The following is a 12925-nucleotide window of genomic DNA, read 5'->3' on the forward strand; positions in this document are numbered from 1 at the left end:
TGTGTGGAGATAGGAAAGGACTGCATTTGTGGAAGGTGACTATGAAGCTTAGATATGAAGCAGCTCAAAGGTGAAGGCAAGTGTCAGTATGGACACTCAGTTGGGAATGTAAATAGGTACCTAGAGAGAGAAATTAGTGGAGTTGCAAGTTTAATAGATCTGAGCTGCTGTGCAGGAGAATGCTGTGAATGTCAAACATATTCAGCTTAACACCTATTAGGTCATTTACCATTGCTGCCCACCTGAAATCCTTGGTTTGAGGGATCACACTCCAACTACTCATTTCTAAACTCTTTTTGGAACGAACTAACAATATTAAGTGGATTTTGTCTCATTGGTAACATCACTGAAATTTTTTGGCCTCTGAACTTCTGTTAATTTTTCGACATCAACTATATCAGCTGCAAACCACGAGTATTGTATCAGCAGCCTGTACAACTAAACCATTACACAAGATCATGGGTCATCAAAATTTCTGGAATGACAATACAGATTTAATAACTGAAGCATCAACTAAATCTCTTTCTCTTCTCTGAAAATGTGATTGCTTCTAATATGACTATTTTAAATTATTTTTACTGGTTTGTCTTTTGTCAGTATAGTTACTTTACCTGCAATAATAACATTAAAAATGGTTGCAAACTCAGATATGCAGATTTGTGCCATTTGCAGCATAATCTTCATGAGAGGTGGTGATTAAAGAACTGTAAATTACTGGCTTGTTAACAAATTACATGTGCAATCAACAACAATAAAAACAAACTGCATTTATATAGGAGTTTTACACAGAGGAGTCCTTTAATATGATATTTCATACGGAATATATTTGACTGGTATCAAATAGGCTGGTTTCTTTAAACCAATGGTTCTTGAGTTTTTTTTTGTCTGAAGCACCCCTATTTAAATGGATTGCTAATAATACACTCTCCTGTCTGAATAGTAATCTTTTACAATATCAGTTCCATTCATAATGTGAAAGTGCTGCAGAAAATAAGCATTTTTATAAGTAAACAAGTATATTAAATGGAAAAATACTTACTTACACATATCACTGAGATAGGTGTGCCCATCTATGCTCTGAGATGTTTGGCAATGGCATTTGTAAACCCTTCCAAATAAAAGCCATCGTTTCTTGTTTCTCAGAGGAAAGTGCAAGGTTTTCAAGGATATGATCTTTCAATACACCTGTAAAAATTCCATATACTTAAGAACAGAATTTGATTCACTTAGTTTGATAAAGCAGCAGCCAGCCAGCCAGATAAATAGGACACCAGTTGAAGGATGATTTGAGACTAGTTTAATAGTTGATGCACCTCAAGATTTGACTCGGCACCAATTCAAGAAACTGAAATTCCATTAGCGTTTGGAATCATTCCATGTGTACTTTGACCAAAAGACAGTGCAGCTAAGCAGTATAAGTCATAGAGATGTACAGCACGGAAACAGATCCTTTGGTCCAACTCATCCATGCTGACCAGATATCCTAAATTAATCTATTCTCATTTACCAGCACTTGGCCAATATCTCTCTAAATATTCCTATTCATATATCCATCCAGATGCTCTTTAAATGTTGTAATGGTACCAGCCTCCACCACTTCCTCTGGCAGCTCATTCCATACCTGCACCATCCTTTGCATTAAAAAGTTGTCCCTTAAGTCTGTTTTAAATTTTTCCCCTCTCACCCTAAACCTATTTCTCTAGTTCTGCACTGCTCCACCCCATGGAAAAGATCTTGTCTATTTACCCTATCCATGCCCCTCATGATTTTGTGTTACTATCAAACTTTTTAATATTCAGTCTTAAATTTTGAGTGATCACTAATTGTCATTGAGTAGGTGGCGATGACCCATTGACTTGAACTGCTGCAATTCATATAGTTTTGGTGCATCATAGTGATGCAAAGGGGAGAATTCCATAACAAAGGCAAAATACTGTGGATGCTGAAAATCTGAAACAAACACAGCGAATGCTAGCAGCATCTGTGAACAGAGAAACAGAGTTAATGTTTTGAGTCGAGTATGACTTCTTCGGTTCAAAGTTCTGAGATTTTGCCCCATTGACAGTGAGGAAATGGTGATAACATTCCAGACCAGGATGGTGTGTGTTTCAGAGGAGATCTTGCAGATGGAAGTCACTGGTTTGGAAGATACTGTCAAAGGAGACTTAGCAGTTGCTGTAGCACATTCTATAGATGGTACACACAGCTTGCCAGTGGTAGAGGGATGAAACTGGTGGATGACGGTGTCAATCAAGCATGCTGCTCTGTCCTCAATGGCGTCAATGTTCCTGCGTATGAAGAGCTATTGGAACTGCAATTATACAAAAAATGGGAAGTATCCCATCACACACCAAACAGTTGCCTTGTAGGTAGTGGACAAAGTTTTCATGAACATCTGTAGCTTGGGAGCTGGTTGGATCATTGTTGGTCTGTTCACCGAGCTGATAGGCTTGTTTGCAGACGTTTCATCTGCTTTCTAAATGACATCATCAGTGCTGTGTTGCCTCCTGTACACAGTGCTATACTGTTCCACTTTGAATTTATGTGGTTCTGTTTGAGCTGTTTCCAGTTGGTGCGGGTTCTGGTTTTCCATTGCGGTTGTTTGTATATTGTTCAGATCCATAAACACCAACTAGCAACCAAATGACATGAGAAACTCTTCCTGATATCCACACACACGGACAACAAGAACCATAAGTTTGACTGGGACTACATGACGAAACTAGGACAGGCCTAATAAAAAACAGCAAGGGAATTCCTGGAAGCAAGGTACTTATCCTCAGACTCCACCATTGACCTGGACCCAATATACAAACCACTGTAAAGGAAAACCAGAATTGGCACCGACCAGAAACAGCTCGAACAGAAACACATAAACTCAAAGCGGAACAGTATAGCAGGGCTTCACAGGAGGCAACACTTCACTGATTATGTCATCTGGAAAAGGGACAAAATGTCTGCCAACAAGCCTACTAGATCAGCGAACATACCACCAACATCCATAGTGGATAAACTTTGAAGAGTCAGGAGCCGAGTTACTCAGTGCAAAACTCCCTATCTCTGACTTTCAGTTGTAATTACAAGGCTGGTTGAGGTAGATTTTTGATCATTGGTAACGTCTAGGGTGTTGATGATGGTTTTAAGGATGTTAATGCCATTGGACGTCCAGAGGGAATAATCATGTTATCTCTTTTTGGAGAACATCATTGCCTGTCACTTGTGTGGTGAAAATGTCACATGCACCCATTCAGTTCTTACTGCATGTGTGTACAAACTACTTCAGCATCTGAGAAGTTACAAAGTCTGTTGAACATGGTATCAACCTCCCGACTTCTGACCTTGTTAGATGGAAGGCTATTGATGAAATTGCTGATGATGGCGATGCTTAGGATTCTGCCATAAGGAACTCCTGCAACAATGGCTTGGGGCTGAGATTGGCTTCCAACTACCACAACCACCTTTCTTTTGATTTATGACTCCAAATTATGAAGATTTTCCTCAAATTCCCATCAATTCCAATTTTACTATGGCTCCTTGATGCCACAAATTCTGTGATGTACAGAGCAATCGCTGTTACCTCATGCAGTGCAGCATGATGCCACAATACAAGCTCAATTTCTGTGCTGGCTGAGCTTATCATGAAGATCCCTCTTTCTAAAGATCCCTCTGGCCTTGCCTGAGGCACAGTGATCCTGAGGTTAAACCACCACTAATCATCTTTTTCTAATAGGAGAATGGGGCTATGGCAAGTTTACTTTTGAAATTCTATTCTTCTGCCCACACTTAGGCCAAGGCTTTAACGAAGCTAAAGACGAGTACCCTGGCAGAACTAAGTCTATGCAGCTTATGCTGAGTAAATGTCAGTTGTTAGAACCGTTGATTGCGTATCGCAACACATTGCTGACATTGAGAGTAGACTAATGCAGATTCAATTTGTCCTACATTTTGTGGACAGGACATATATTAGCAATTTTGCACTTTTTTGGGTAGGCAGCAGTTTTGTAGCTATTTTGAATTAGTTTGGCTAAGGATGTGGCTTGTTCTTTAGCATAAACCTTCAAAAGAACCAGATTGTTATTTTTCCGACAATCAGCAATGGATTTCATAGCCATGATTAGATTCTTAATTCCAGATACTTTATTGAATTCAAATGCTCCCATCTTCCATGATGAGCTTTCAACCCAGGCTCCCAGAAGTCTGAGTTTCTGGATTAAAAATGTAGCAAGAACTGCAAGATGATTGCCTCGCTTAAATAATTTTGCTGTTGTTGATGATTGTCCAGAGCATCTCAAGGAAGCCCAGCTTTGAACTGCTATAACTGTTCTACGTCTATCCCACCTTGTATGGCAGTGGTGCTCCATGTGAAGATGAGAATTCATCTCAACAGAGACTGCACTGGTCACTCCTGCTGATATTGTTATTGAGAGAGGCATCTGCAATAGTTAGGTTAGTGAGGATGAGGTCAAATAAGTTTCTTCCCTTTTGTTTACTATCTGCTACAAGTCCAGTCATGGTGGATATGTCCTTCAAGACTCAGTCAACTCAATCAGTCTGGATCCTTCCAAGCTACTCTTTGTGATGAGCGTTGAAGGTCCCCACTCAAGATACATTAACTGCCCTTGCAATGCTCAGTGCTTCTCCTCAGTGATATTCAACTGATTCAGCAATTAAGGGAGAATGGTAGCTGGTAGCAACACGTTAGTGGCAGTTCGGGAGGTCATATATCAACTACCTATAAGGCCAGATTTATAGAGTCATAGAGGTGTACAGCACTGAAAGAGACCCTTCAGTCCAACTCATCCATGCTGACCAGATATCCTGAAATAAATCTCTTCTCATTTGCCAGCATTTGGCCCATATCCCTCTAAATCCTTTCTATTTATTCAGATGCCTTTTAAATGTTGTATTTGTACCAGCCTCCACCACTTCCTCTGACAGCTCATTCCATACTAGCAGCACGCTCTGCGCAAAAAGTTACCTCTTATGTCCCTTTTAAATCTTTTCTCTCTCACTTTAAACCTATGCCTTCTAGATTTGGACTCCCCCACCCCAGCAAAAAAGCCTTGACTATTTACCCTATCTATGCCCCTCTTATTTTATAAATCTCTGTAAGGTCACCCCTCAGCCTCTATTTTCCAAGGAAAATAGTCTCAGCCTATTCAGTCGCTCCCTACAAACCTACTGGTATGCATGGACCTCCATTTGAAAACTACTGAATTATGGTTGTTATTTTAATGTTGTGTTAAATTGTATGGAGTTAGCTTTTGTTGGCCTTTCTTCCTTTGTTCTTCAGCAATTCTTGTAGGAGTCCATTAGAAGTGCTCTGTAAAGGGACAGTGCTTGGATCAACTTGGTTCAATGAGGAGAGTAGGAGAATATGCCAGGAGCAGCACCAGCCTGTGATAAGTGGGGTACCAAACTAGTGAAGCTACAGCACTAGACCATTTAAATGCTAAAAAAAGCAGTGGTTATGTGAAGTACAAATCTTCTATTTTAGGGGTCAGGCTTCTCCTCATTTCTAACGATATGCATGAGATAGGAAATAGCTACATTGTGGGTCCTATTCTGCTCACCATGACAGGATAAATATAAGACTGCACAACAGTTCATGTGGTACGATGAGTGGTACTTCCTACAGAGAGTCCATCAAGGGTTGTGTAGTGAATTCCAGGCAAGAGATGTAACCTGAACATAAATTGATTTTGTTTTTTAAGGCAATCTATGTTTAGTCTCGTTAACCAGACTCCTAAGAGGAGAACTGCAGAGAACATAGAACCTTATGTCAGCTGGATGAGCATTATTAGGATTCACTCATGGTGAGGTGGATGCTTATCAATCTCATGGAAAATAGGTATCATTTCACTGACTGCACTCAATTTCTCAAAATCAGGACTGGAAGAAATCATCAATCCCAATCCAGTGTAACACCATTAATTTGTATTACAAGGGGTCCTGATTTACAAACATCCAACTTACAAACAATCCCATCTGGGGGATGTAATTTTAAAGATCTGATATATACAAATGTTTTCTGCATCTACAAGTGGCTATTTTACATTTCCGCATTATGTTCCAACTTCCATACAAATCAACTTGCGAATGGACTCAAGAATGGACCTGTTCACAACCCATGGACAGCCTGTATGTATTATAATTGGTGTATGTAATGTTGGGACAGTACGACTGTTAGAGATCAATCATGTCACACTTGTGAGTATTCAGCCAGTGCTCATGGACTTGTTTATACTTGTTTGAACTTGTACAAAGTCCACAGCTTTGGAATAAACCTCCCCATTGGGTTGCTGTTATGAAAAGTTCATATATTGTTAGTTCTGTCTGGAACCTAGTAACTGCGTAGTACAGAATAATTATGACATACAGATTTCCAAGCCTGGTATGTCTGCTGTTTTACAAGTATAAGATAATTTATTATGAATGACATTGTGATAGACTATTTAAGATAGAAATGTTAAATATTATCCACACTAATTCTGATTGGATTGTGTAATAAGTAATAATTATTGTATTTCAATACACTATTACTAAACATAACTTTCTTTTCTAACTTCCAGTTGTTTTCTGCTGGAAAAATTGCAGGAACTCAAATTGGTCATTTGAAATCCAAATACATTCTATTGCATGAAGCTTTACGAAGGTACAGCATTAAATGATAATTATTAATGATTGATTGTTGCATTGGTAATCATTTTTCATTGAAAACCTGTGTGTCCTTAGGGAAATTATTTTATGATATGCTAAATTCATCAATAACAAATGTTTTACTTAGAAATGTTTTTTGGATTTGATTTTTTTTTCTCTGGCAACTCCACCAGCCAACTCTGTGCTGACCTATCATTAATCCAGGGAACTGAGCTATTTGACTAGAATGAGTGAGCCGCCTCATTGTAAAGTTAGAAGTCAGAGCCATAATGTGTCATTCCAGAAAAGAGTTCCTATGATCCAAACCACTAGGGACCAAAACCACTAGGGAAAGAAATATATCCATTTCCTCTCAGAAAACAGGAAATAATTTGGGTTTTCACCAGAGTATCCATCTGTTGATTACATGAGACAGAAAATAAATTTCCAGCCATCCAAGATCAATTTACATTAGTAATCATGCTTTCCTGAAGACAGAATTGAACACTTACTGGATATATCAATTTGAACTGGAGTGAATATTTTAGCTGGTATTGTTGGCTTTCAACATATCCAAAGATGTGCAGGTCAGGTGAATTGGCCATACTAAATTGTCCATAGTATTAGGTGTATTAGTCAGAGGGAAATGGATCTGGGTGGGTTACTCTTCGGAGGGTTAGTGTGGACTTGTTGGGCCGAAGGGTCTGTTTTGACACTGTAGGGAATCTAATCTAATATCTCAGCACTAATATCTAATATATCAGAAGCACTGAATCCCTCTGGCTTGTCCCAATCTGCTCTGGCAACATTAACATTAGCAACATCAATTATTCTGTCACCTGCCCATTTACTTCCTCCCTCCTCAGTATCCAAGGGCCCAGATGTACCTTGCAGGTGAAGCAGCACTTTATTTGCACTTCTCACAATCAAGTCTGCTACATTTGCTGCTCACAATGTAGTCTCCTCTACATGGGGGAAATGAAAAAGACTCTGAGAGGGTGCACAAAAAAAACCCTGAGCTTCCAGTTGCCTACCACTTTAACACACCACCCTACTCGCTGGCCAACTTCTCTCTGACAGGTTTGCAGCAGTACCTCAGTGAAGCTTAGTGCAAGCTGGAAGAACAATACTTCATTTCCGCTTGGGGACCCTTTACGCCTCAATATCGAATTCAACAATTTTAGGGCCTGAACTCCTGTATGTCCTAGCCCCTCACCAAACACACCAGTCTTGTCATCACAAAGGAAGAAGTGGGTACTGCAGATGCTGGAGATTAGAGTCAAGATTAGAGTGGTGCTGGAAAAGCACAGCAGGTCAGGCAGCATCCAAGGATCAGGAACATTAACGTTTCAGGCAAAAGCCCTTCATCAAGATTCCAGATGAAGGGCTTTTGCCTGAAACATCGATTTTCTGCTTCTCAGATGCTGCCTGTCAGCTGTGCTTTTCCAGCACCATTCTAATCTTGTCATCACATAGTCTGCCATTACACACTATCTATTGTTAGCCACTAAATGTTTCCATTAACAGCTATTCATCCTCCCAGCCAGATTGTTATTGACTCCTTTGTCTGTCCAACTGTTCTTCTCTCTTTGGGCTAAATCCCTACCTATCATTTACTCTTTACCCCTCCCCCACTCTACCCACTGCATATGAACAGACATTTTCCTAGCTACCATCAGTTCTGAGGAAGTGCTACTGGACCAGAAATGTTAACTTTGAATTCTCTTCACAGATGTTGCCAGAGCTGCTGAGCTTTTCCAGCATCTTATGTTTTGATACTATCTCACTGAAGCTGGCAACTAAGGAAGGGCACTGGCACTCACCCACACTGCTGGGTTGCCACAGATGTAGGGCGTCATAGAGTGCACCAGGCAGCAGCAAATCAAACAGGTCTTGTCACAGTTTTTTGGAAGTAATTATGACAAATTCATAATGCATAATTCTCATAAAATCCTCTATTTGACCCAGAACATGGTAGACTGGCTATGCCCTCAATGTCAGGAACTCAAGTACAGATGCAGGGTGCTGATATAATGAGATACCTGCGTTAACTTAAGTCTTGACTGAGCAAACCTGTGGCTTCTTGAAACAACAGTTACAGATTGGACAGATCAAGAATGGTCCTTCACTGTCGCCCAGAGCAAATTCAAGATTCATAAACATTTGTGGCACACACATAATCCTCCTGCATCAGGAGGAGATGCCTTGAAGTTTCATGATATTAAATTCCAAGAAAGACCAAGAGGCCAAAGTGTTAAACAGCAGGAACTTCATTGTGGAAGTGTTCACTCTACAGGCAGCAAAGTTGAGTAAGGTGTTTTCCCACACAATATGACAGATGATATCATCAATATATTATATTCGCCTCATAAAGTGATAGTCCACCATACTTACATAAATTCACATCACATGAAGTGGAAGAAGTGGAGAGAGAGTTGAAGAAAGAGATGGGGAACCAGAAGAATTAAAAGAAAACTTGATTCACCAGTATTGTGAGCTACCAAGTTGTGAAACAGCATATTATGTAGGAGATACTATATTATGTGCTTCGCAACATCACCAACACTCCCTCTTTTCATTTGACAACATGCGTGAAATCATCAATATTAGAGCCATCCAAAAGAAAACTTTTGAGGTTATGTGTGCTTACTACTGTAAAATTCTAAAAAGGATTTCTTTGACGATTAATTTTGTGTGGAAATTTCTTCACAGATTCTCCTGATTGGCCTTTAGAACTTTGATACATGATTAATTGAAACCACATTTACGTGCCCAAATTAGGGTTTTCTTGATCATCTGCTGAAGTTACATCCATCAAACAAGATAATCCCCAATAATCCAGGGGGACTATATTCTTGAATGGCAAGAAGGTATTAGTTTATCAAAAAAACATATACGCATTCTAAATTTTTACTGTCAGGATTCAAGATTTCGATATGCCTATCTAATATGGTGAGATCCATCAAAATCTCCTGGATCAATTAACGGGGCTGTAGGCAAACAGCACAGTCCCCAAGTTAGGGTTCTTTCTGGAAATGAGTTAATAAGCATCAGAATTTACAGCTTGTCTTCTGATAAACAGAGACCAAGGTTCTTATTGCAACTTACCTTTTCTTCATAATGCAAATTACTGGATTTTTAAATTTGCAGCGGTGTATTATCAGTTCTATTTCAATTAATACCTATTTCCAATCAGAAATCTGAAATATTCTGTGTAACTTCCCAGATAGTTAAGTAAACTCTGTATTTTGTCTTGGTTTATGTTGTTCTAAATTATTTCTGTAATATACTTTAAGTAATGGGCTTATAACTGCCTTATAACTGGAAGAACTTATTTGTATTTTCAGGACGCAGGAGTCTGAGGTCAATTTATTACAGGATGCCAAGTTGTTTACTGCTGAATTGGAGCGCCAAAGGCAAGAGTTGGAAAAAGCTGATCAGTTTCCTGACAGCTACGATACAGAGGTCAACAAACTAAGACAGCAGCTGCTTCATTGTCAGAATGAATTGAACCAGACAGAAGAGCGTATTTCTCGGCAGAAACACAGAACTGTATAGTAAGGAGCCATATTATCTACATCATTTTATTTCGTAGCATTATCACATGTAATACAGTCTTCCACATAAAATATTGATAAATAACATATACACAATAAAGCATTTGGAATTATGTCAAGATCTGTGAACATAGACTGAGATTAATCACACTTTTGGATTAGAAGGAATTACACTATCATGACCTATCAATTAGATTGTTGATGAAAAATAAATATTAGCTTTATCTTTATAGTGAAGATCTTTTACATTATTGAAACAGTAATATTTACAACATTTTGGAAACAACTTGTACTTTCTCAGCTAGAGAGCACAAAATAAGAAAATGTAAGTAATGTCTGTGGAAGTACACAATCTATGTGTTGCACATGTCAATTTGGTTACTATTAGGCAGTAAAATGACAAAATAATTTTTCAAACACCATTCTTTGTTGAAATAAAAACACAAGTCTGTTGAAGTACCGAGCAGAGGCATAAAGAGTTAAACTTATCTAAGATAATTCATAACAGTATTCACCCCTTTTGTATATCAAAGAACATAAAGCAACTTATTTTCCACTTGAGGTTACTCTTATAATTGTAAACACCCAAGTGTTTCTATGCTGATACATCACCTAGCTTTTCGCCATTCTTAGCATAATTATGCATAAGAAGTTCCTTAGACCAGGTCTATTAGCTTAAGTTGTATTTTTCTTTTATTTATTACCTTATCTCACTTGTGAATCAATTCAAGATTTACCTCCTCAAGTTTTTTTTTAATTTGGAAGCACTAATGCAAGAGTCATAGAGGATTCCAGCTCAGAAAAAGGCCCTTTAGCATATTGAGTACGCACCTGATTAAAAATAACACTTAACTGTTCTAATTCCTTTTTTCAGCACTTGGTCCATAGCCTGTGTGCCTTGCATCACAGTGCACATCTTAACACCTCTTAAACGTTTGAAGGTTTCTGCCTCTGTCACTCTTACAGGCAGTTAGTTCCATGTTCACACCAGCCTCTGGATGCTTAAAAGAAATTCCTCACATCCTGTAAATCTCCTCCCCCTTATCTTAAATCTATGTCACCCGCTCATTGATTCCTCCACTAAGAGAAAAGATTTCTTCCTGTTTACCCTATCAATGCACCTCATAATTTTATAAATCTCAAACATGTTTCTTCTCAGTCTCCTTTGCGCCAAGGAGAACAATTTATCTTTAGATCTAAAACTCTCCAGTCTAGGCAACATTCAACATCACCTCTGCACTGTCTCTAATGCAGTTACATCCTTCTTATAATTTAGATTCCAAAACTGCACCCAGTACTCTAGCTATGGTCTAAACAATGTTTTACACAGTTCCAGCATACCTTCCCAGCTCCTAAACTCTATGCCTTGGCTAATAAAGGCAAGAATCACAAAGCCCTTCTTAACTATTTTATCTCCCTGTCCTACTACCTTAAGTGATCAGTGGACATGGACACCAAAGTCCACCTGATTTCCAGGGTTCTACTGTTCTATATTCCCTTGCCTTGTTTGAACTGCCCAAATGCATCATCTTACACTTACAGAGTCATAGAGTCATAGAGATGTACAGCATGGAAACGGTCCAACCCGTCCATGCCGACCAGATATCCCAACCCAATCTAGTCCCACCTGCCAGCACCCAGTCCATATCCCACCAAACCCTTCCTATTCATATACCCATCCAAATGCCTCTTATATGGTGCAATTGTACTAGCCTCCACCACTTCCTCTGGCAGTTCATTCCATACACGTACCATCCTCTGCATGAAAAAGTTGCCCCTTCGGTCTCTTTTATATCTTTCCCCTCTCACCCTAAACCTATGCCCTCTAGTTCTGGACTCCCCCACCCCAGGGAAAAGACTATTTATCCTATCCACGTCCCTCATAATTTTGTAAACCTCTATAAGGTCACCCCTCAGCCTCTGACACTCCAGGGAATACAGCCCCAGCCTGTTCAGCCTCTCCCTATAGCTCAAATCCTCCAACCCTGGCAACATCCTTGTAAATCTTTTCTGAACCCTTTCAAGTTTCACAACATCTTTCCAATAGGAAGGAGACCAGAATTGCACACAGTATTCCAACAGTGGCCTAACCAATGTCCTGTACAGTCACAACATGACCTCGCAACACCTGTACTCAGTACTCTTACCAATAAAGGAAAGCATACCAAATGCCTTCTTCACTATCTACCTGCGACTCCACTTTCAGGAAGCTAAGAACCTGCACTCCAAGGTCTCTTTGTTCAGCAGCACTCCCTAGCACCTTACCATTAAGTGTATAAGTCCTGCTAAGATTTGCTTTCCCAATATGCAGCACTTCGCATTTATCTGAATTAAACTCTATCTGCCACTTCTCAGCCCATTGGCCCATCTGGTCCAGAATCTGTTGTAATCTGAGGTAACCCTTTTCGCTGTCCACTCCAACTCCAATTTTGGTGTCATCAGCAAACTTACTAACTGTACCTCTTATGCTCACATCCAAATCATTTATGTAAATGACAAAAAGTAGAGGACCCAGCACTGATCCTTGTGACACTCCAATGGTCACAGGCCTCTGAACTTTCCACTGATCAGCCCATCTATGTCCTCCTGTAATCTAAGACTGTCTTCACTATTTACTACACTACTAATTGTCATGTCATCTGCAAACCTATTGATCAAACCTCCTACATTCAAGTCTAAATCATTTATATAAATCATAATCCTTTTGGGACCGCACTGGGCATAGTCAC

At 39.4% G+C, this 12925-nt stretch overlaps 1 protein-coding gene across 1 annotated transcript in view; it reads left to right on the forward strand.

Moving 5' to 3' along the window:
- ccdc146 (coiled-coil domain containing 146) overlaps positions 1-12925 on the forward strand; it is a 145680-nt gene that overhangs the window by 26753 nt on the left and 106002 nt on the right. The window contains exons 2-3 of the mRNA XM_060842552.1: positions 6573-6655; positions 9987-10196. Of these exons, the coding sequence (XP_060698535.1) occupies positions 6573-6655; positions 9987-10196 (293 nt within the window). The remainder of the gene's footprint in view (positions 1-6572; positions 6656-9986; positions 10197-12925) is intronic.

This window comes from Hemiscyllium ocellatum, chromosome 23 (assembly GCF_020745735.1).
Source record: "Hemiscyllium ocellatum isolate sHemOce1 chromosome 23, sHemOce1.pat.X.cur, whole genome shotgun sequence".
NCBI lineage: Eukaryota > Metazoa > Chordata > Chondrichthyes > Orectolobiformes > Hemiscylliidae > Hemiscyllium > Hemiscyllium ocellatum.